This window comes from Falco punctatus, assembly GCF_963210335.1.
Source record: "Falco punctatus genome assembly, chromosome: 7".
In the NCBI taxonomy this organism is placed as follows: domain Eukaryota; kingdom Metazoa; phylum Chordata; class Aves; order Falconiformes; family Falconidae; genus Falco; species Falco punctatus.
In genome coordinates this window covers 51,506,771-51,531,883 of record NC_137587.1, presented here as the reverse complement: position 1 = coordinate 51,531,883, position 25,113 = coordinate 51,506,771, and the positions used below count along the sequence as shown (strand labels likewise).

General features: G+C 40.6%; 1 protein-coding gene across 3 annotated transcripts in view; it reads right to left on the bottom strand.

Moving 5' to 3' along the window:
• Window positions 1–25,113, bottom strand: part of RORA (RAR related orphan receptor A) — a 477,306-nt gene that overhangs the window by 377,109 nt on the left and 75,084 nt on the right. For 2 of the 3 annotated variants that reach the window (XM_080395595.1, XM_080395592.1), the window contains exon 1: window positions 1,175–24,695. In XM_080395595.1, coding sequence (XP_080251721.1) covers window positions 1,175–1,343 — 169 coding nt within the window. In that variant the 5' untranslated portion in view covers window positions 1,344–24,695. Of the gene's footprint in view, window positions 1–1,174; window positions 24,696–25,113 lie in introns of those variants that run through there. The other variant, XM_080395591.1, reaches the window with a different exon arrangement.

Here is a 25,113-nt window from a genome sequence, read left to right as displayed (position 1 = left end):
CAACAGCCGTGTATATTATTACATAGCGTTATTTAATTAATTTTTACCCATCACCGAGTGATTTTACCGAGCGAAGCCTCTCTAGCGCGCTCCCCCTCTAGTCGGAGCAACGCTTCATAAATTATTTACATGTAATTAAAGCGGCAGCCTCCTCCCTCTCGCACGTCTCGGCAAACTCCGGCGGTGTTTGAAGCCGGCGCCCCTCACCGCTCCTGCGGCGGGAGCAGCGGCGAGAGCGCCCTGCCCGCTGCGCTGCGCCGCGCTCCGCCGGCGCTCAGCCCTCACGCCGCTGGGGCTCGCCGGGGCTCGCCGCCCGCCCGGCCCGGGCACTGCCGAGCTGCCGTCAAACTTCGGCCGCGCCGAGCACCTTCCGCGCTGTCCCGCCCGGCGGAGGGACGCGACCTGCGGCGGCAGCGGGCGCGGCGGCCAGCGGCGGGGAAGGGGGCTCGGTGGCTGGTTTGCGGCGTTTCGCTCGGGGGCCGAGGGGGAGCGAGGGAGAATCCACGGGGGCAGAGAGCCCCCTCTGCAAAGTTGCGCACCTTTAAGAAACAACGGCAGCTACGAGATCATCCGCTCCGCGAGGAAATCATTTTTAAGACACACTTAAATGAATTAAGTGAAAACAGCGCGCAAGAGAGTGAGTAAGACACCCGCAGACCGCAAATCTCCTGTTTAATCACGGATCCCCCATTCACAACAAGCCACAGCACACCAGTTGAGAAACTGTCAAAAGGAGACAGACGAGGGGGAGAAAAAAAAAGGGGGGGGGGGGGAGGAAGGACACTGCAGCTTTAAAAGTTTGTTCCCTCGAATCCAAATACTCCCGCTGTTGCTTTATATATTTATAAAATTATGTAATTTCGGGGGCACAGTACCCATCCGGATGCCACAGGCAATAAACGAGAGAGATAGGCAAGCGCCCAGCACCGCTCGATATTTTCAATGCATTCGTCCCTCCTCCTGCAGCAATTAAAAGAAGCTATAAAAGTTTGCAAGGTTTTGCAGGGGGTAGAAGCGTGGCTTGTTTGCGTGCGCGGCTTCAACAAGCACAAACGATAAACCAGGGGATTAAATTGCTGCATTTCCCCCTTCTCTCTTACCCCCCTCTTCCTATTCCCACCCACCCCCCGATCCCACTCCCCCGGCCCCCTCCCCCTTCCCCAAGTCTCCCTACCTCTGCTGCTGCTGCTGGAGTAGCTCTGCCTGCGGACGGGAGCCGGCGCATCGCTTTTCCGGGCAGGCTCCAGGTTCACCGGGGTGTCCCTGGCGCCGGCGGCCGCCTCGGAGACGCTGCTGCCCGGCTCACTGGCTGCTGGATCGGGGGCTGCCGGAGCGGACTCCATGTTTTTCCCAATGTAGATCGCTTGGAGATGGCGAGCTCCTACACTCCCTCTATCTTCTGTTTCCAGCGCAACTCTATGGTAGGGAAGCAGAAGGGAGAGAGCGAGCGTGATCCAGATGGGATGTGAGCTTGCCTGGCTGTGACCACAAGCAGCGCTAGCGAGAGCTGCACACCCCCCCGCCCCCGCACCCCCCGCGCTCCGCCGCCCGCCGCGCACCCCGCGCCCGCACCGCCGCCCTCCGGCGCGGCCCCGGGGCGCCGGACGGCGGCGGGCCCGGGCGGCGTGCGGGGCGCCCCCCGCCGCGCAGCGCAGGGGCCGGGCCGAGACCGGGGCCGGAGGGGGCTGCGGACAGGCCGGCCTCCCGCCCGGGTGCGCGCCACGGCCCGGCGCTTTGGGGGCCGCGCAGCAAGGTCGGGGGCCCGCAGGCGCCCTGTCGCCGGGCCCCGGCCGCCGGGAAGCGCGGCCGAGCGCGCTGCCTTCCCCCCGCGACGCCGCCGGCTGAGGCGGCACCGGGAGATGCCAGCCGTATCACGCGTCTCCAGACCCGCATGTCTAGCAGCCGCGCAGCCAGAGACGGCAACCTTGCAGACAATACCTCTCGCAGGGAAGTATGCTTTGACACAGGACAAAAGGTGACTAGCAAGGTGCCGGAACCCCTCCGGCTCTGCTCCGAGCTCTGCCAGCGCTCTGGCGCTGTTCGTGGTCTCGGTAGCGGTCAGCTCCTTGGCCATTACCCGATTTTAAAATAAAGTAACAGCTGCCACGACCAGTGTGCTGAGGAACACATCCCTCTTGTATAACAGAGGCCATGTTACATGCAGCCCTGCTGCCTCCTGCACAGAAGCTGCTAAAGCTGGCTGCTCTGGCTGGAAGCGTGGCCTCAGTAGACCAGATCACAGTGTTTGTACTGATCGCAGCACAAGCTTTTTCCAAACGGCACTGGAAAGCAGTTGGTATGCCACTTTCTGCCAGCCGGGATGCTGCTATGGCTGTGGACACTGCTGGGGCCAACACCTTATGAAACTCGCAGGTAAACCTTGGACAAATCCACACTCCGCTGTCATCACCACTAACTGTACTGCTCCACCACAAACGGTGGCTGCTCACAACCAGCTGTGAAACGTACCATGAGTCCTGTGTGCCCAGGAGCTTGTCCACAAACTGGATTATGTCTTGCGCTGCTAACAGTCCCCTTAGCAGGAGGGTAGAGTCTTGGGTCAGTCAATTTGGAGGTCCTGAAGTTACGACTATCTGTGTCTGAAAAAGGCCACGAGAGTTCTGATTATTTCTTGGCTGCCTACATCTGAGAGGAACAGGCAGAGACTGGAGAAGACAGGGTAGCACTAAGAAGGATTCTGCATTTATTTTCAGAGCCCAAATAAATTTGAGGAAGTCAGAGCTGGACTTGCAGACCTTGCCCACTGAGTACACCAGTGCCTCTTCTCGACGATTGCGCGTTCGGTGGCGGCAGCCCTGGAAGCCCTGGGGTGTGGACATGAAAGGCCATCCTGTTTCTCACCGGTGACATGTGAAACCACCTCAAGCCTGACAGAAGCTGTTCCTAGACAGCAGGCTTGGAGGGGAGGTGAGGGAAAGTGGGAAAGTGGGAGAGGGAGGCAGGAGCACAGTTTGCTCCCAGTGCCTTATCTTGAGGCTGGGGGGAACATCCCATTACTGCACGGTACCGCATGCCAGCACAGACAGGTTCACAATCTTTTGGCGTGGTCTCGCCGAAATCTGCAGAGGGCAACAAGGTGGTCCTTGCCCAATGCAAGTTTGGTGGATTAAAGCTGCAATATCCTGCAAACTCTCTCCCTTTACTTTTCACTAATTGGCAGCCTCCAAATAGAAGCGAGAATTATGTGAGCTGTGGAAACTGAACTGCCTGTTATCCTGAGAGAAAGCTTATCCCTCCCTCTTCAGATCAGGGTTTAAGCAGGCTGACCAGGCAATGTGTGTTGGGAAACTTGCCCGGCTAATAAAAAAGGACTTCATTCCTCAAAGCTGCCAAACCACTGCCTTTCACCAGCACTGGGAACAATTGGACTACTTGCCACAGTAAGGATTATTCACGTGAGTGTTTTGCAGGACTGTTTTTAGTATTGCAGATACTTCAGATTATCAGTGTGGGGTGTTTGTTGTTGTGTTTTTTTTTTTCTCTTCTCCTTTTATCTGTTAAAGGCTGCTGAGATTTAGCATACCTACCATAGCTATACAATTGTCATTTGGTGTATATTTCCCCCCATTTTCTAAAACTAAACAATTTATTTTCTTAGAAGAGAAAGAAGGGAAAGAAACACTGAAGGCTACAGTAGGACAACATACAGTAGAACTTTGGTTTCCAGAAGAAATTAGGGGGGGATTTACTCTTCTGTGATTTCCCAAGTGCCTAGAACATCTGATGCAATGGAGAAAAATTAATTTTATGTTGTTAAACAACATCTCTCTCATAAGTCACCAGCAATGAGAACCAGCTAATGCAGGACAGACTTGTAGCATGTTTGTAGAGGCAACAACCTAAGAGTTTTTGTAGCACCTACATAAGGGAAGATATAAAGGAGCTTCACTCTTCTGCAGAAAGAAAGGGTGGTCAAAAAACCTGAAAGCACCATGAGAAAAAAAAAACAAAACCAGGGTAACAGTGCACTTGAGCTTTATGTAGCGGAGTAAAACCAACATGACTTCTGTCAAGCTCCCTCTATGAATCTGCTCTGCTGAGACATTTCCCAGGCACAGAAAAGGTCTTCCTCGTTCTTTGGTCTTTATTTCCAGCTTCCAACCCATACCAAAATGGTTCATTAACTTTGATCACTTAGCTTGTTTAAACAAGTGAGATGGCATTCACAGCAGACAGGTATGCTGAGAAACTTGAGGAGATATGTTTGGTTAGATTAAAAAGGGCTTTAGAATTTGCTGCAGACATTACCTGGAACGGATCCCACCAAAAGTAACAGTAATGGAAAAAAAAGGTAAAAAGGTAAGAGTATCACCAAACATTTCCAGTTGATTTTGTTGATTTCATGTAGATACAAATAATAATAATATTTTTTTAAATTTTAATTGGAAAAAAAATATCAACAAATCTGTGATTCTGGAGTAGACAAGATATTGAGGATCATATGGACACTTTTTCAGAGCACCAACACAGCGACAGAATAAGTGGCAGAAAAGCTATAATGCACACAACCGTCAATGACAGAAAGCACACTCTTATGAGGGACAGGCACAAGCTACACAGAACACATACACACACACACACAAGAAAATCACAGTTCACAAGGGAACAGTACACCACCACATTGCTGTAGGGTTCATGGTCCGTTAATATGTAAGCGTTTTTTGAATTTGAGGTAGTCCGTAATGGTCTTCTATATACACAACTAATACAGCTGTTGAAATACCCCACTTTAAAAAGAATGCCAAAGTACGTTCCTGACCCAGAAAGTATATAGAATCACAGAGTATCTCGAGTTGGAAGGGATCCATAGGGATCATTAAGTCCAACTCCCTGCTTCTTGCAGGACTACCTAGAACTAAATCATGTGACTAAAAGCATCATCCAGGCTCTCTTATACAATAGCCCACATTCCTGCCTGTGGATCCAGGCTCCAGTGACCTCTGGCCACACCCTGCACACATCAAAGGGAACTGTCAAACGTTCCTAGGAAGCTTTGTTAGCTCCAGTCTAGCAGTTGTAGAGAATGTACTGCTGCAGAGCTGAATAATGACGAGGGCAAAGCTTGGATAACATAGCACAAAAAAGAACTAGCGAGGTATTTTGGTGCTGGTGGCATTTCCTGTCTTAGGTGTTCCCTTGTGACATTCCCCCAAGTTCTTCCAGTTACAGCTCCTCCTCCTGTACAACAAGGTGCCAGGGTTAAGGCGCATTTCCTTCCACTGGACATTCCCTTGTCTGTGGTTTTGATGTCTTTGCAGGAAAAGAAAAAGGTCATAGGTTGAGGACATTCAGAAGAGCAGATTTGAGAGCCGTGCAAGTAGTAGGACATCCACTAGGTCTTCAGTGGAGTCAGGTTGCACAATTCTGATTTATAGACCGATCTTGAAAGGAGAATTTAAATTGTATGCATCTATTCTTTGTAACCATATTCTGTGGCCTATCTTTTTAATGGTTTACAAAGCTTTAGTTAATTGAATTTTACAGTAGGACAAGAAGCTGCTTCCAGTTGAAACATACAGCCTATAATACCTGAGATCAACCTTAAAGTTATGCACCCCATTAAGCTTCAGTAAAACCAGGCAGACTAGTAAACTACATGTATAGAACCTGAATTAGTAACTGAACCTGTATATATTTGGCAGTAACTAAACTAAATACTACTTTAACAGCATTCTGTCTTATCCTAGATGAAAACAAAGTAAGAAATAACAGGACAGAAATAATACAACAGTACTGGAGGCACTGTGGCTGGATGCAGTTTCAGCAGACCCTTTCCCACAGCCTTTATCTCTAAGCAAAGTGGGAAGCTCATCAAACAGTTCATCTAGAAGTTATACTCACAGATACAATTTTGTTTGTTTTAAAGACTGGGGAGCATTTGTTAACTGGCTAGCACAGCACAGATTCAGTGGAATCTCCTTCCTGCTGCAAACTCACAGCGTAAACTATGAGCTGCTTTTCATTGTTTGTTAAGCCTCTATTTCCACTCTCCTCTCCTGCCATTTGGATTCATTCCTTAATGGATTTTCTATTTCCAAAAGAAACTGAAGTGGGGAAGCACACAACATATGAAGTAATGACTCCTTTGTGCTTATCTGTACAGCACAATGTCCACAATCAGCATCCCCTGATATAAAGAGTAAGCACCAATAGCACAGGCCAGTTCTTAAAAATTTAATACTTTTTGTGACTGAATTAAGGCAAAAGGCCTAGAGATACCTGTCTTTCTCAGCATGCTATCTTCAATGCTGTTTTCTTGCAGATGGTTAAAACCTTACTGAACCTTTCCCTTTAGCAAGATGAACACCTTTCTCACATTCCATACACTGCAGACAACCTCTTCCTCCCACAAAGGTAAGCTAATTGAATTAGAGGAACAATTCAGCCTGCCCATATTCTCTGGAGAGTGAAGGGAAACAGGGAAGAGAAAAATCTGATCCAAAGGTACATTTTTCCTCTCAAGAAAATGGAAGCTTTTTTAGTGAAGATTGGTGAATGAGACACCATTTCTGAAATGTTGGATCACTCCCAGTCCAAAGTAGGGTTGATTGTTTTTCAATTAACTCATGCTCCAGCACCTTCTTCTAAACTGTGTTTTCACTCAATAGCTGCTCACTCAAATACCACATTTATATCACACCACATTTATATCAGACTGATAACTCACAGGTTTTGTTTAAACTATATGTTTCTCCAGAAGTAGTAGTAGGTTAAAAGCAGGTTAAAGCAAGGAGAAAAAATAGCTTCTCCTAAAGAAAAAAATGTTACTATTGTCTAGATGATGGTTGTGCATATGTCTTCATACATCTTTGTTGTTCCCCTGGTGGATTCCATCAGTAACGCCTTTCAAAATACCTTACCTGAAAGAACCATTCTAAGTTATTTGGCTCACTGGCAAAATCCTAAACTAATTATTAGAGAGTTCAAATGCACTTGGAAAGCTCACTTTCACTCAAAACCATTAAGGAAGTTTGCACTAGCCAAGCAAAAGCCTATCAGACTAAGCAGTTTGTAGTTCCAAATCACCCTGAATAGGAAAGCTGCAAGTTACCTTGTATCACTGTGCATTAACATGTAATTAATAAGATACTTTCTAGAAACTGTTTAATGCATGCACAGGAGGGCATAATCAAGCTGAAACACAAAGTTGCATTATTTGCAGCAATCTGAAACATGGCCAAGTAATATTCTTCCTGATTAAGTTTCCCTAAGTATCTGGGAGGTACACAGCCTGCACCTCCGTATCTGAGGCCTGTGAACAGCATACCCACACTTACACTTCAGCACAGTGAAGTGCTCACACACATCTTATACCACTGCCACTCTTCCCTTTTGACAGTCACAATGCTAACTAGGAGCGTGCTTCACCACACTGAATTCACAACTTGTTTCCAGCATAGGACCTTCAGAAATGTGAGGAAGTTATGATAGAAACTATCTGCCTTTTCCTATTCCATTACAACCTGGGCATCCCAGAAAATGTCCTGGACATGTGGTGGGAGGCTTTCTCAGGAGGAGCCATGCCTGCACACCTTCTGCTATCCCTCCTTTTTCTCCAGGTTACAGAACCTGATCTTCTAGCTAACTTAGAAATACAAGAATTGCCTTCATTGAACATGTACCAAAAATTACACTAACCATCAGTTTATTCAAGCAGCCCAGATACACAGTAGAGACATTACAGCTTAGATGAACATTAAACATTATGCCAGAAAGGCAGAAGGAAAAGCTGTAATTTAATTTAAAATAATTAGTCAGGTTTTACATAATTTGAAGCCTCATTTGATTTATTTAAACCCTGTATCTAGTAAAATATTTTTATTTCAAGGAAAAATGGAAAGCCATCTACTGCATGCAAATGCCAACCAGCATGCCCAGCGTTACAGAAAACATATATTCTCCTGCCTGCTTTAACTCTCTGAGAACTTAACATTCCACAATAGAACACAACGGCCTCTGTCCTTTATAATAGCAAGTCCAAAATTTTATGTATTTTATACAGACTAGAAGGATGAATATGAAGCTTCAAGTATTACGCTGAAGAAAGATTCCTTTGGAAGAGGAATTTCATAGTTAATATATTCCAATGCATGAATGGAACAAAGGTACAGTAAGAAGGAAATGTCCATTTTTCCTTGTGTTTGGAGATGAGAGGGAAGAGGGCAGAACTATTGAACTTTCACAACTGAAAGTTCTAATAGCGTAAAAAAAAAAAATGAATCTAGTTGTTGTTACAGCTGTCTTCATGTTCTATAAAGCACCAAAACCCAAAATAAACTTTGCAATTTTTCAGCTTTTTTCCCAAAATGAAAAATAAAGTGAGAAAAGTACCTTTTAATCAAACAAAATGTTTACTTAGACCTGAAGTTAAAAGATGTATTTAGCACCCTTATTTTTTAATTTGTTTAAACCTGAAATTTAGATATGCTTCAAAGTAAAATGATATTTTCCTTTAAAAAAAATGAAACAAAACCCCCAAACTAACCAACTCCCCCAAAAAAACAAAAAACCCAACGCCCAAACTTGTTTAAAAAGGAACATCAAGGTCTTGCATATTTTCCAATTTCTTCTTCAACAGAATAAATCAATCACTAAATTGGGTTCACTAAATTGACCCAACTACAGTTTTTTTTAGCAAAAAAATGCCACTCCATTTTGGATATGGTAAAGCTACTGATAGCTCTTTAGCAGCCTTTGTACAATCAACATGGCAATTCTTACACAATTTCAAATACAGAAGTACACAGCATCAAGACAGACTCTTGGTATGTCTTACTAGGAGACTCAACTATCCTCAAAGTCATTTACATATCAACATGAAAAAAATGACGTCTTACTGTAACGTTAAAAATGGCTTTCATAGCCAGGTTTGTGACTCCAGTACGAGCATTGTGAGGCCTATGTTTATGTTAAGCCATGAGAAGCTTTTCCAAGACAAGGACTTAGACCACTGGCAAGCTGTTTTCACATGTCATTTTGGCTGAACATCCTTCTTGTTCCATGGCTATAGATGCACTCCCCTCACAGGATGAATCTCAACAACCAACAGCTGCTTATGGCCATGCCCATAGCCATATTTCCAAAGGAAAAAAAAAAAAAAAAAAGAAAAAAAAAAAGGCAACTTATGTCTCTTAAGCCACCAATCTAACCAATCTACCAAAAAAAAAAAAAAAAAAAAAAAGAGCCTATTACAGAAAAAAGAATTTTTTTTTTTTTCAATTAAAAATCAAAGATAAGGTGGGAGGGAAGAAACACAAATTGGCACACTCACTCCCTCTCCATAAAATCAATAGAAAAAAGATGAGATAGGCATTCAGTCCAAATAAAAATTATTTCAAGGGTGCATTTTTTGGATACTTTGCTTGTTTGCAACCATCTTGAATTTAAATAAATTGGACAGGGTTGTTAGCCAAACAGCTACTACCTTTAACTCTTTTGCCAAAGGTTTTGATTTACATCTTGAATTATGTAAATTATATATCAAAACATCAGGGTTTTTTCCTTCTCAATCAAAGGAGCACAGAAAAATAGCAACTTTCACCTTAAGTAAGGTCAGCAGTGCAAGATCCTAGCTAGCCCTCTATTTCTGAATCTTTCCAAGCCTATGAATACAGTATCACCTGAGATACGTAAGGCATTTCTCCGCTTTTTCTTCTTGAAAGATTCTTCGCTTTTCTTTAAAAGAAAGCTATTATTTAAAAGCAAAAAGAGGCTATGTAAAATATCCTCACAACTTAATTTAGACATGCTATATTCTCTCATTTAGAAAAATAATTGCCTTAAAGGTTTCATAGTCAAAATAGGAAACCCTTTGCTATACAGAGTTTGTTTTAGTTGATGTTTTAACCCTGTGACTAGGAGAATTCATGATAACCCACATGGTTATTCTGAAGTTTAAAGCAAAAATAAAACCTGCCATACTCCATAGATTCTTGGAGTACTCTTCCATTTGAGCTTGTCACTTACAGAAAGAAACATAACATAAAATTTGCTATCTTTACTGTCTTCCATAATGCATGGGATTCTTTTATAAATCACCTTGGCAATCCTTGTTGGTATTGTAGAAATTTAACCACCATTTGAACATAACATAAAGCAGCGACTCAGGCAAAACTCCTGAAGATTTTTTTAGAGTAATAAAAATCTATGAAGGTAAAATCCTTGTGGGTGAATAACTAACATGGAAATCTATTTACTTATATAAAACATGGGAAAAATATATTTTTTCCCCACATCCTTCATGAATGCATTACCCTATGGACACATTAATGAAGAGCCCACAGGACTTTTCCCAGTTTCTTTCTGCAACTTCCACCATGTTTCACCTCTGCAGGCCTGCCACTAGTCACTCAAAGTAATCAACAGAAATGTCACTGGCAACAGTATGCTTTGTCTCACCTTAACATGATGGCAGTCATTTGACTCTAATTTAAATAGATCAAGCAAATAATTTAATATTTACAGCACTAGCTTTACACTAATACAATTTTACTCTTTTTCAAATTATCTATAATCTTTATAATACACTGATATTTTTCTGGTACATATGCCAATGAAAATTACTGCCGTGCCTCCCCTCCACTGAGACTAACAGTTTTATAAGACCTTTATGGTAATGTCCAATTACCGTAAGGAACAGCAAGATCAGTGAACAATTTTCAAAGGAACAAAAAGTGGCTCACTTTAAAGTTCCTTACTAATGTTTGTGACTTTTTATAAATCGATACGAACATGCAAAAACAACATAGCAGCTCTACTTAAGAATTTTTGATTGTCTGAACATAAAGCTGAACTCATAACAGGTACTAGTTTTAAATTCTCTTATCTTTTTTCCCTAGCATTGCAAAAATTGTCTGAAGGGAAAATGTTTGAAATCTATGAGTTCAGATTTTAAGAGCCAAAAGATGTATATTTCTCACAAAAAATATCTAAATTTTTTTTTATTTACTGTTCACCATTGTTTTCAGCTGTGAAATTTTAAGTCTTCCCTACTTTCTATCCATACATCAAAAATGCCCAAATCTAACAAAATTAGGAGAAAAATGCTTAAAGAATAAGAAACAATTGGCTTTTATCACAAGTGCTTCATGCCTTTCTGCTTCAGGTAGACAAGTGGGAAGAAGCAGCATATAATGATCTTCCAAAATGGATGGTATTAGTTATTCTGTCATTTTGGATTCACAAGCAAATCCAGAAGAGTAATTTCTTACTTCAGAGTAAAAAGCCCTTAATACTTTTCCACCTCAGAATCTTCCAGTTACACTCAGGGACCTTGTGTTCATTTGGCATGCTGGGCCCCTGTCTGGTCAACTGTGAGCTTATGTTCCAACACCAAAAAAATATTTTTTTTTAGGCATGCTCTTTGCATTGGTGCTCAAAGTACAAGCTTCATGGGATATAAAGTTTATGTTGCTTCTAATCTGATCTCATAACTCTATTCCATGGGGACATCTTTATCAAGGAATAGATTCTTGGCCTAGGATGCTGGAATTAAAAATTCCTTACTAATTAATTTTTAGCTGGCACAAATCATAGTCTTTTTAAGTTCAGTAGAAACTGTAAGTCTGTTCTCTTTGTTTAACCACTTATAATTAAAGATAAATAAATAGCTCAGCTCTGTTTTTCCCCCAGATGAATGTACTGATTACCACAGTAGGTTTTTTTGAAGAACTTTGGTCTGTGGATGAGAATTAGTATTCTTTATTTTTTTTAAGAGTCACTCTCCAAGTGATTTCCCCCAACAGAAACGGGATTGTGGGGCAGGTGGGGGGGCAGTGGGGTTGCAGGGAGGATAGTTCTGACATAGATCATAAAAAGTTTCCAGAAATATTTTTTAAAAGCCCACAATTATGTTTAATGCTTAAAGATGGAATATTTTTTTAAATGACTATGCTTGCTTATGCTTCTACAACCCTTTTCTAAGCAAAATTGTGTACACTCCGGACTGCGTACAGAGACATAGGACAACCATGCATTGGCCTAATATCTTCTGTATCTGCAATGACATCTGTGTGCCTCTTTTGGCCATGCACAATTAATATAATTTATACCTCAGACTTCATGGGCAAACAAAACATCTGTGAAGCAATAAACTCAGTTTCAATGGACTTATGCTTACACTACTAGAAGTTTTTTTGAGAAGCAATACTTGGGAAAGCATACAACTAACAAAGAGTTAAACTAATCACATGCTTAAATGCTTTGCTAAACTAAGACCTCATAAATGCCAGGAATATGGTCTTTAACATTCTGAGTTTGAAGATCAGCTATTAAACCACAATGTTTTTAAATGATTGAAGCTTCCTTCGGAGAAAACCAAAAGCCTAAAATAAAATACAAGGTCTGCTTTTTTTTTTTTCCCCCTTCTTTTTAAATACCCACTATTTTGAAAATTTTGATTCAAACTCAAGAAACTCAGTGCTACCAAGACAGTCAGAAAGGTGCACTATATTTCACATTATCTTTTTCCCAAAAAATAATATTTTGCATTAGAACTATTTCACTGCTGGAAAACAGAGCTGCCTTTTTTGACTGGCCACATGATACCACTTCTGTTCCCCCAACAGCATCTACGGAATTACCAAGAGGAGAGCTAGAAGAAGCCATGACAAAAACAATCCTGTATGATTGTTGTGTTCATTGTGTAATATGCTATATATCCATACACATAGGTATAGATACACTGTGTAATCAGACTGCTCACTGTATGTACTTGGTGGTTTAATTTCTGGACTATCAGGGAAAAAGCGCAGTTGTTCAAAACAAGCCACTTGCTGGAAATGTATTTAATGTTTTCAGTATTAGCTGTGAAGAAGCTTAAGCCAAGTTACAGTACTTGTTTTGCCAGTACAGGGAAACAAGAGATCAAAAGGACCGCAAATAGTTAAATAAAATCCCTCCGTTCTTGTCAGGCAGACTGACACAGACGCAGCAACTTGCTTGAGCTTCTGAAAAAGTTAGACAAGGGAAGTGGCAAGCCTCAGGGATGACAGACCTGTTCGACACAGCCCTTCCACTGCATCTTCTTTCCCACTCCTCTCTCCCTTTTGCTTTGCTCTGTTTCTGCTGTTAAAAAACAACATCCTAGTTTGAAAGAGCTGCCTAGTCACCTGAGCCACAAAATCCCAATGGGAACAGCTCCAGCTATTCAAATATCCATGCTCAGGGTTTCAAAAAGTAGGACCTGTCCTACAGCTAGGAGAATTTCAGGAACCACCTCAGAACTGACAAAGTCCAGCAGCTGTAGCAGTGTATTGAGAGAAGCCAGTCATATCAGGAGCCATTTAACCATGATAGCAGTCAGCTTTTTCAGAATCCTGATTCTTTCCCAGATGTGTCAAGGTGATGTGTGATACTATAAATGTATGTATTTAAGCTTTTATCCAGATGCTCCTTGGTTTGTGACTGTCTTGAATTCACGCTGTGCTCACCTTCTAAAGTGCTTAAATGGTGGCAGAAAGCCATTAAAGGCAAACAGAAAAATGAATGAGGATGTGCATGGTTGAAGTAAATTTATTTTTATGTTTAAGTGAATACACACATAAACTTGTCTGTGGTATTCAGTGACCTGCACTTTCTGGAGCATTGTTCTCCACAAATACAGAAATTCAATAATTAGCTTTCAAGCTATTCATTAAATTTGTGGGGTAGATAAATAATGAATAAGAGCCAGCTATTCATTAGTATGCAATACCTGAAAACTATCTGTTATCCCTTTTGATGAATCTGACCCAAGGTTTCCTGGCTGTTGGAGGGAACTAAAACTGTAGCTGACAGAATAGCGTGCTTTACCCATCAGACAGAACAAAATGCAAGTTGTTTTACCCCAAACTTGTAAAAACTATGGGAAAAAGTCTTTTTAGGAAAATAGTTTAAAGTGTGCTATTGTTGGTCTAACAGACACAAAGAGTGTGCAAGCCTTCCAAGATGCAGGATAGGTGTCAGCTGTTCATGACTTAGCAACAAGTTGTCTGCCTAACCCCTTAGGTGTGTTGCCTATGAACCCTTCCTGATAACAGGGAAAGGGAAAGAAGCCCGAAACCCTCCCATCATTTCAAGACCAGTCCTGACTCATCCCTGCCACAGACTTGCTTTTTGTTACAGAGAAATTGTTTTGTTTGATTTTAATTTCATTCTGAATTGGAGCAGCATTATTATTCCCTGGAAGTAGGATAGGTTAGTGCGCAGCTATTTTATATTTAAGCAAGATTGTGCTTAATGCTTTCAATTTTAGTGCCACTGCCTCTGGAGAATCTATGATAATTCAGTGCTTGGTCACTGCTACTGTCTTTATCCCAGCAGGTTCCCAACACAAGCAGTTCATGTATTGCCATGCCAGCTCAGCCAAGCAAGACTAGGAGTTTTGTGTTTGTACTGCCTATGTCTAACTAGAGTAGCAGCTATTGACGCACATTCTGAAAAACAAAATCTCTAAATGCTCAAGAAAATAGTTAAAGCAATTGGCTCTCCAAAAAGAAGAAAAGATCAGATTGCAGTGCAGTTCAGAAAGTGCTATGAAACTCATTAATAGCAATATGTTCTCCACACATTGAAAAGATGAAGCTAATTAGTAAATTTCTGCAGTTCCCTCCAAGAAACCTTGTAGATTACTAAATGGGTCCACAATACTACTGGCATCATTCAAACGTGCATTTACATTTGATCATTTACCAGAGTGTTTCTCACAGCTCTTCTAATTATGGACTGGGAGATGCACTTCTAGACTTCTAAACAAAAAGAGTAAAAGAAAAATCTGGAAATTCTGCATTATCTCCTTTCCTGTTTTAACTCCAGAAAGAGCAATTTTTGGATGGACTAACTTGTGCACACCTCTGTCTCTTCATTAGGAAGAAAATTATTGCTCCCCTATCACCTTCAGGCTTGCTTATGAAAGAGGCAATTCCACAGTCTTGTGCTGCAAAGCAGGACTTTGCCAGTTTTTACTTAGAAAAGACCTAATCAGGAACAAGCTAGGAACCACACCACTCCAAATCACGTCAGACTGTTGTTTTTTCCCCCTACATTCTCAGAAATAGAGGGTTATTGCATTCCCAGCATCAGCATACCTTTGGAACAGATTTTTTCCCCATCTTCTCCCTGCCTTGCAGATTAAGTAAGATGGAGGGTGGCAGGGGGGAATTCTTCTGGAATCAGGAACATGCAAGCCTTAAACGTGCAGGCTTTCCCCAATCCATGGAACACGGGCCCTCACACAAGTCCCTGGGTAGCTGGGAGAGACCTTCTATCCACTACAGCTCTGATGATAGGTAGTATACTGTGTAAAGCCAAAATTAGTTTGGCCAATTAATTGCAGGCCACTTGCTCCTGAGAGAGGCAATTCCAAAGTATGCTGTTCTATGACCATACTTTGCAAATTCCAGCTGTAGACAGTGTTCTGCCTGGTCAGTCAAAGTGCTGAGAGGTATCCATTAAATAGGAAGGATCCTGATACTCATTAACAAACAGCAAAATTCATGCCTGAAAAACAGTAGTCAGACACAACATAACGCAAACCCAGCAGTGAGCACGTTAAGTCATCCCAGCAATCTTTCCAGTCACTGCAATTTTACAGTTGTTTTCAAACACAGAAATAAAAATTAAGATTTGCATTACATCCTGGATGTTCCCCAAACCTGGTACACTTGCGATCATGTGAAAATGGACAAAAAGAGTAGGAAATTCAGAGGTGGGTTCATCTTGAAGAGACTCCTCAGCCACCAGGCTTTTCACACGTGAAGACACAGTTTCAATCTGGATACCTACACTTACAGAGCAAGTCAAAGAAGCAAATCTAGTAAATTGTGAACAGCAGGACCTTATTGGAGGCTGACTGGTGTCAGGCCCGCAGACCAGTGTCTTTTGCATTAAGCAGAGGAGATGCTTTCATATCTGAATAACAGCCCAGCTTGAATTACTTTTCTCCTATATATGGATTTATCAAGCTGAAATTGTTGAGGAGCTAGAAATTGTGAATTGCAGCTTGCCCAGCTGAAGTTGCACTAGAGTTGCACTGGGGACTTGTACTAAGATGTTGGGTTGTGTCCAAGTTGCTATTTGTCAAGCTTTCTGCTTCTGAAGTGCTCAGAGGGACAAAGCAAAATTGCTGAGCTGGGACACTAGCCCACTGGTGTGCTAAACCACCTCCTACATTTCAGAAACACCTTTTATACACTTAGAAGGATGTTCCAGCTGCAGACTTTCAAGGGTAATTTTGAATCACATTCGGACTTTAAGAGGTTCTAAGAAAGTATAAGGCTATAGGCATATAGATTGATGAATACTTCAATACTTAGTATAAAGCCTTCTATGTTATTTGAGTCTATATTTATGCTTTAACTCATTAATGGGTTTAATTATGCTGCACAAGCTAAAAATACAGCTTTCTGCAGTTATTTTTCCATATAAGGGATTCAGATGCCTCTCCTCTTCTCTAGTGGAGGTCTTTTATATGATGTGATAAAATAAATAAATGCAAACTAGAATAACAGCCATATATTAGTCTGTTGAGCATTCCCAGAAAGGAAAAAATCATCTGTTTGAAGTTTCGGTGGACCATTAAAGAAGCCAGAAGAGGCAGATGGAACTGCATTCTGTACTGGAACCTTAGGAAGATCTCTAGGGGGAGAAATAGTGGGTTTTAGTCTTCATAAAGGGAGAAAGCAATTTACTCGAAGATAGATAAATAAAAATCTAAATGCTACTTTCTGGATTCTGGTAATCATAATAAACTACTCATTTTGCTACTTCTTCCAGTTTTTACTTTTATCGCTTTTCATAGATAAAAGTAGCTGTAAACATCTTGTTTGCATCCATCTCAGCTATACAAAGATGACTTAGGAAAATGTACTCCAGTGAATGACCTTATATCAACTAAACATGGGCTACTTTATGATTCTAGAAAGCCATACCTTAAAGAGTAGTATGGTGAAGTTTGGATAAAGATACAAATGAGGTTTCTTACTCTCAGTCAGGTTTTGAATCAAGGAGAGCTACACATCTTTATAAATACCACCCAGGTTTATGCAAGTCTAGAAAAAACAACAGATGTCTTGAAATTCTTGTTTCTGAAGGGAATGTTCTGAGCATTGAGTTTTCTGACAAATTTCAATTATGTCTCATTTATTCAGACTAGAGGTTTTTCTACTGGCTTATCTGGATTTTTCTTAAAGGCATTGGTACAATGTATGAAATGGGAAGATGAGAATAAAGACTATGCAGAGGTCATATCAAGATAGAATGTCACACAGTAACACTGAGAATGGTTACATTGGAGAAAAATCCGAGAATTATTTTTAGGTAGTGCTGATTGTCTGCAGATCATGAAGTTCAAGTCCCTTTTCAGTAGGGGTTCCTCTACCACCTTTGAAAATCAGGCTTAGAAAATATTAAGTATTTTCAAAAGCACTCATGAGTCTTTGGAACAGAATTCACAAAAAGGCTTCTTCCACACAGTGACACTGAGCTTCACAATGCCTAACTCACAGTCAAATGAGGCTTAAAACAATCCCCAGTGCCCAGTTAGGTGCCCGGGGTTTCTCTACAATGCAGAAGGAGGGTTAAACAGAGATGAGGTTCATGCAGAGTAACAGAAATGTCTTAAGGCTACAGACACCAGGTGAGCAATCCTCACTGCAGGGAGATAGCTGCCTCCACTCTCTGAACTTCCAATACTGAGGCTTTTTCTACCATAAAACAGAGGGTACACCTGTCATTTATAAATAGCTGTAAGGAAGAACTCTTTCTTCATCTAACAGCTCAGCAGTTAAAGCTCTCACAAAAGTTTTAGGATACCTCTATTTCCTCCTCGTCCTCCACCTAAGGTCCACATCTTTTACACAAGGGAGCATAAGGTAAATAAGATTGAAAGAACTTCTGTTATTGCAGCTCTCTCCACTATCCAGAAGACAGAAGGGAAAAAGAATGGTGTGAGTCTATAATCTAATAGTTACATACTGCTCTGTAAGATACATATGTGCAGTTTCCCATTATAAAAGCAGTGAACATACACACTTGATTAGGTAGTAAACGTGCTTAAAGTGGCATGAGCTAAGGTGTAAATAGCACTGCCACCGATGCCTGCCTTTCTGGGGGAAGGCACCCAGAATGTGCACAGAGAGCTGCAGTAACAGGTTACTCTTTGTCTTGGATGTCACAGTCCAGCTTTTCCTTTCCAGCCCCCCAATACCAAGGAAGTCCATCCTGTAGCAGCAGAAGGCTGCAGTTCCCATGCCTACAATGGCTCAGGGGCAGCCGCTGCTTCCACAGAGACAAGTTTGCCGATTGGCACCATCACACCTTTGATTGCCAGGAGCACCTATCCGTTGCTGAACTCTTATTAAGAGGAAACTGTGAGTAGGAAGCCAGTGTCTTTTCAGAAGCAAATTAACAACTTACTTATCTATAATGGGCAACGGCCTCCACATCCTTCTGTATTCCCAGCTTCTGCTGAAGTTAAAATCCAGTGGGAGCTGGGAGCCAGGAGAAAGTTTCTCACAGCATTTCACAAAAGCAGTGCGGTGTACAGAGGGGAAGCAGAGGTGCTGAGAGGAACATGGTGATAGTCCCACCGTGCACCCCGGCTAGGAACCTTCAGAGGCAAGCTCTATAGAGCGGAGAAACATCCCTGGTTTAGGTGCAAATTATCCTCCCTGTGTTATTCAACTAACCAGTGCTGATTTGACCATAGTTCAGTCCATCTCAAGAGGCCCATGGTAAGTGGAGGAAATTTTACTTAAATCTAGTGGATGTGCCCTTGAATTGGTTTAATTGGTTTAATCACTCAGCTCTGCTTTTATATGAAATGGGCCAGCTTCAACTCATTACTCAACTATTGGGAGGCAAGGCGGGGAGAGGAACGGGACAGGACAGGACACTATCATGAGGCTGTTAAAAATGCTCAAAATTTCTAGTCTACTTCCTCATAAGTTATATACAAGCTTAATCCAGTAAATGTTTACTTGTGATTGGTTGTTTTGAGTGACACTTACGCCACTTGACACCAGATTTGCCACAGATATGCAGAGGAGAAACAGGCTGTACTGCACACTCCTAAAAAAACCAAAAAAGTCCTCACTGCAGAAAGGTTTTGCTGCTACTGCTGACACCAGCTGCTACCTGCCAAAATTATAATATCTGAATGCCTGGTTCACTAGAAGTACCCTGCAACTTTTCAGCAGTCAGTGCTATAAAGATAGTGTACCACTAAGTTAAGATAAAAATTAGACACAGCAATATCTTAGAAAGTCTTTTGATTTTTTCCTGGTTTATGTTTTATCATAGTCTTGCACAGTCGCACTGGAAAACTCTCCCTGTAATAACTGTTTTGAGAATGCACAAAAAGTGGTATACGATTCATAAAATAAAAATCTTAATATATACCACTGATAATGGAAAACATTGAGCTGAAAAAGTATAATATTCAGCATTTCTATCTGACTCAAAATATGTACCAATACTACTTTTTCACATACAGAAGAGATTTTTAAAACATACATTTGGGAGAATTTTCACACCTCAAAGTTTATAGTATAAAACAAGATACAATTTATGCTCTTTGCTGCTTTAAACCTCTTTCAGTTGAGGAAGCTGCTGTTAGAAAAGTATCTGAAAAGACAAACAAAGAATATTAATATCACAGGCACTCTAAATAATCAAACGGTCTTTTAATTAAAACTTGTTTTAAGTTTCTTGTCAAAATAAGAATGTAGGCTGTGTCATAGCTGTTTTTGAGCAAATCTAAGCAGAGTTCTCAAGCCTGGAGGAAAAGAAATTTAATAAGAGTTTGGTGCATCTGGTTTAGCCATTGATGTTTCTCATCTGATTGAGCTCTGGCCTCAGCAGGTGCTTCATGAAAAAAGCTCAGCTGCTACACGTTTTTACAAGTACTGTAAGCTTTGGAGAAAACTTAAAATCAAAACTGGGGAAGGAACAAGAGAAACAGAATAGCAGAGAGGCTCATATCTTTTCCCTTTCTCTGAACTAACACAGAATTAAAAGGCTTAACTTCTTAGAAACTAGGCATATTGATACACCTGAAAATCATGCATGAATGTGCAGTTTACCACGTCTGTGAAGACAGCTACCTAGGCAAAGCTACAGTTCTGAAAGGAACTGCTGACTCGTGGGTATTTCTCCCAGGGCAGAAAGGCAATTCATTCTTTCCACCCAGACTCATATGAAGTATATTAGCCTTGACAGTGTTTCACAATTGTTTCAACCTAAAGCTTTAGGTGGAAAGATGGTGAAATACAAAGGCCTTGCCTCAACTCTTCCGTACTAACTTGAAACTTCCACTGACTTAAGACCTGTGAAAAAGGGTTGATCTGTTTTGGTGAGCTAGGCAGCTAACTTGGCTCCTCTTAACGCACAACCAGGATGAATTACAAAGCTGTCAGTCATGACACATGGTTGCAACATATTATTTTGCTGCACACACATACCTGACAGATTTCACTCTCCCCTGCCCTTCACACATATTCCTCAGGCTTTATTTTATTCCATGATGAAGTTCTGCTTCTTGACTAGGTATTTTCACCAAGAACTCACCTTTATTAAGCTTTCCCTGAGAGTTTTACCTTTCCATTATGGCCCTGTTTGCATTTTTGTGCGATGCTATTCCAGGAATAGCTGTGTTACCAACCTACAAATTAACGAACACCACCAGATGGTAAAAATATGTCTGACTGATTATTCCAAAAATATAAAATGTGACTTTGTTCATAGTTCTGTTCATTAAGATTTGTAAAAGCTTGTTTAGTTCAAGATCACTATCATCTATTCAATGGTCAAAAAACCCCATTACTAAGCAGTGAGTTGCAGTCTCTAGAAAACATTCATTTAACCAGAGATGACAAGAAAAATCTCATTTCAAAAGATGTCACTTCTTTTCAGCCAGTGTGCCACAAAGTTTCTATATCACCCCGCCCCTTGTTTTTGTTTCTGGAAATTCTACACAAAGACTATGACTATGGGAAGCCATTTGCATTGAAGAGTTGATCATTTTACATGCACCATTTTTAATTTTTATATGATACTGTATTGGCATGTTCTCATCTGAGCTTGTATTCCACAACTGGGTTTAAAAGATTGACTAGAATGAACCTGCATTTTGCCAAGCAACTTGCAGGGCATACTGAATACATGAGTCTAAAGACACCCAATTTTCATAGCTACATACAGCAATATTAAAACTGAGAATTTATGATTTGTCTTCAAGTTATTCATGAGACAATTTCAATTTCCTTAGTATATTCCACTGTAAAAACATTTGCTAGACATATTATGGATATGAGCCTATTGACTCTCCAAAGCTCGTGAGCTGGTTTAACACATTTTCGTATGTAAAAATCTCTCTTTAGATTGGTAGTTTGACTTTAACTAGTATTTTCCAGCACTCATTCACAGCATGCTCTGCCTAGGACAGATACAGACTACCTGCTCCCAACGTAATGTTTTCTTACTTGTCTTTTTGTTTAAATCCTGACTGAATGCAAAACACTTCCCAGACATCTTGCTATATTCATACACAATTCTCTTCCTACAATTAAGAGTATAAGGAAAGCAGAAACTGTATACGTGATATCCTCAATTGATATATTCCAAGCATCAGTCCAGTTGTAGAAAAAGAGGCTGGGTCCAAGCCTTCAGGGAAGGAAGCACTCTCAGCTATTATTAATTAATGGATGCAAAGGCACTGAACAAGTCTTTAAAGGCAAAAAAAAGGCATTTTCTTGCACCAGGCTCAAACGTCATAAGTCTTTTAAGGAAATTAATGCAATATATAACAACAGAGGTCATGAAAGTTCTCCTCTAATATATCCTTAACTGGATGCTAATTTTTTTTTTCAAAAAACAGAGATAAATAAGCCAAACAGATAAAATTCTACACATTGCTTAATTTGGACAGCTCATCCTGTCCTTTAGTGGGAAAACATGGACACAAAGGCTTTTAACTCTAAAAAAAGGTAAAACTGCAACCCCAAACTGAATTATTTGAGTGCATCTAGTTAAAAGATACATTGCAAGACCTAAGGTTTACCATATTTTCCAAAGCTCTAGTGCAAACATCACAACACCTTGTCTAAGACTTTCTTCAAAGAGCTTTAGAAAAAGACAAAACTTCTTGCATTTTTACCCTGAGGCATTAATGTTTCTCTTTCCTTGTGCAAAAACATTTCAAATCATTACTCTCATAGATGGTAAAACTTATCAGACTCTTCACATAAGAGTTGGCTTTAGATCAAGCCCTGATAGACTCAGTTCTGGTTTTTAAGGAGCACCCATAGCAAGAATTTTATTTGTCCTACCCTCCATGTTATCATAGCCTCATCCTCTATTCCCTGTTGCAAAATTAAATTCCATGTGATTTTCATACAATATAGACAAGAAAATCCCTAAAGGAACTTTTTACTGATTAGACTTCCAAGAAGTTCTTCTCAGTCATTATACCAATGAATAAAGACTTCTAAATTCAGGCCTACAGAAAGCAACACCAGAAAATCTTGAACTATAAAAAAATTGTCATTAATACTTGTTATCATCCTTTTTGTTTTAAAACTCTCCTCAGATTTTCTTAAAACATCAAAAATCTTAGATATATCTTAAATATTTTGAGATGATCTTGACACAGGTTTTATATCAACATAAACTTAGATAAGGGTGGCTTCTTAGATTCACTTGCTTATTACGCCACAGTAACATGACTGTACACATACCCATATAATTGAAATCATACTGCTTGGTGTTACCTAACCTACTTTGAGCAAACTGAGGCAGATGAACTGGTTTTCAGAAAAAATAATAAATTTCAGTGACAATTTATAGTCAGCAATCTTTTCAGAGTCCTTAGTAGTTTAGTATTTGGTTTGCTAATGCTACAAAGAAACACCTATTTAGAGCAGCTCCTCCAGAATTAATTTTAAAAGGAGTCTCCAAATTTCATTTTAACAAATGCAGTTTCAGCAAATGCTTTCCTTGAGGTCAAATATTCATGTTAAGTTGGACTGAAATGCCATCCCAGATTTTCATAACAAAAATAAGGTGGTAACACCAGAAATACGCAAACTGAGCAAACAAGCAAGTAAGCCAAACTACAAGAACATCAGTTTGCAAAAAATCAAAGAAACATCAGAATAAAAAGCCATCAGTTTACCCTTACTCTCTCTTGAGAAAATATTGCAGCCTTTGATTATGTAATAACACACTATTTGTTCCATGAGATTCCTACCTCATACAAAAGATCCATGCATTTTTCATGCAGTGAGTGTAACTCCTGCCTTATGTGTCATGTAGTCTCCAAACTTTAAAAAAATTACCGTTTTTTACATTTTTAACAATTATTTTTACCACTTGTCTCTACAACATTACCAATGCTTTTTTCTCAGTCTGCTTCAATTAAGATGGTAGTTTTATAAGCACATTCCTATAAACAAATACAACTATATAAACAAACAGGAACCAGAATAGTGCAGTAAGAAAACTGACAGCAAAATTGCAATGAATTTGTGGATTTTAAAATTATTTTCTAGACAATCTTTATGCTTAAGAACCTTGCTGCTTCTGTATTTCAATACAGTTTAATTACTTCAGTTATTTTTGATAAAACTAACTGCACTCTGTACATGTTTTCTTCCTTTTTGGTCTCTCTGGTTTAGCCTTTATTTCTTATAATTTCTTTTGTGACTAGCCATTTCTCATGGTCCTCTTCCTTCTCCAGTTATCTTTAACACATTTAATTCTCCTGAAATATTTTCTCCATCTCAGCTTTATTCTCTGTCTACTATTTCTGGTTCAACCTTGGAGTTTCAACAGTTGTCTTATTTTCACAATAGAGTTCATATCACAGATCCAGCACCATCTCTGCTGCACCCTTTTCCCACCCTTTTGATCCCTGCAGCCTTCATTGTTTCTCTAAGTGCAAGGCTTTGAAAAGGAGCACAGTATAAAAGTCAGAGATGCTGCTCTCCTCTTACTTCCTCTCAAAAAAAGTCAAGGAAGATACAGGAATGGTTTTTCCCCCCTCCTGATTAATCAAAAGCTAGGGAACACCAATTAAAAATTACAAAGTTTAACTTGAAAGACTATCTTTGTATCTCTGCTTCAAACTTTTATGATATAAGGTAAAGCTGAGGAAAAAAGCAGACCCAGGAACGCATGAATCTTACATAAAATGCCATGCTTGAAATGACACTGTAGCATCCACTGCTTGTGACACAGGAAGCCCATGGCTGCCTTGCACCCTCTGAAGCAGGCCCACCCTTGCCTTTTCAAGATCTCACCACAATTCATTTGGATACTTGAATTTGCTGCTTAGTGGAAGCAGCACCCTTAAGGAGTTGATATGAAATATAAGTGAATGCATAATTGCATTTTGATCTGTTTTGACCTGTTTTCTGATATCTGTAGAGGCACGCAAGCAGCTTGACATGTTTACAGATTCTAAGTTCTCCCTTGCAAGGCTCTGTTCACATCCAGAGAGCAAGCACTGGAGGTACATAAAGTAGCACAGGAGGATCTAGCTCAATAATAAGATTCTTTTGCCCGTATCTGATAATGGGAAAGGTAACCTCTGTCTGTCAGGCTCTGTTGCAAAGTCTTACATTCCAGAGACATGCTTATTCCATGAAAAAGGCAAGTTCTTTGCAGACAAAGGCAAAACGCATTCTCCAGCTTATTCCTTTCCATCTTAAGCTTATTTCTGGTATTTCGGTCCCTTCACTACATATTCCTTCTGTGCATGTGCTTGGCCACAGAGTTCCAGCATTACTGCTCCTGTTATCAAAGACCCTCTTAAAAGCATGGAGAATAGCACAGAGTTCCAGAAGACACACGAGAGCAATAATTGCCAGACCAGGGAAACCTCCTATGCAGAGGGAGATCTCAGCTACACAAGGCAAACAAGATGAAAAAGACAAAGGTTTAACACATCTTTTTCCTTCTAATCTTGTGAGGTCAGGGCTGCTACAGAACGGTTCTAGTGGAAGTGTGATTTACAGGTTTACAATCATCTGTTTTAAGAACGAAAGATTCTACAACTATGAGCCCTTTAAATCTACATGATGGAGTAAAGCAGTTGCTTGATTTAGGGTTAGCTTT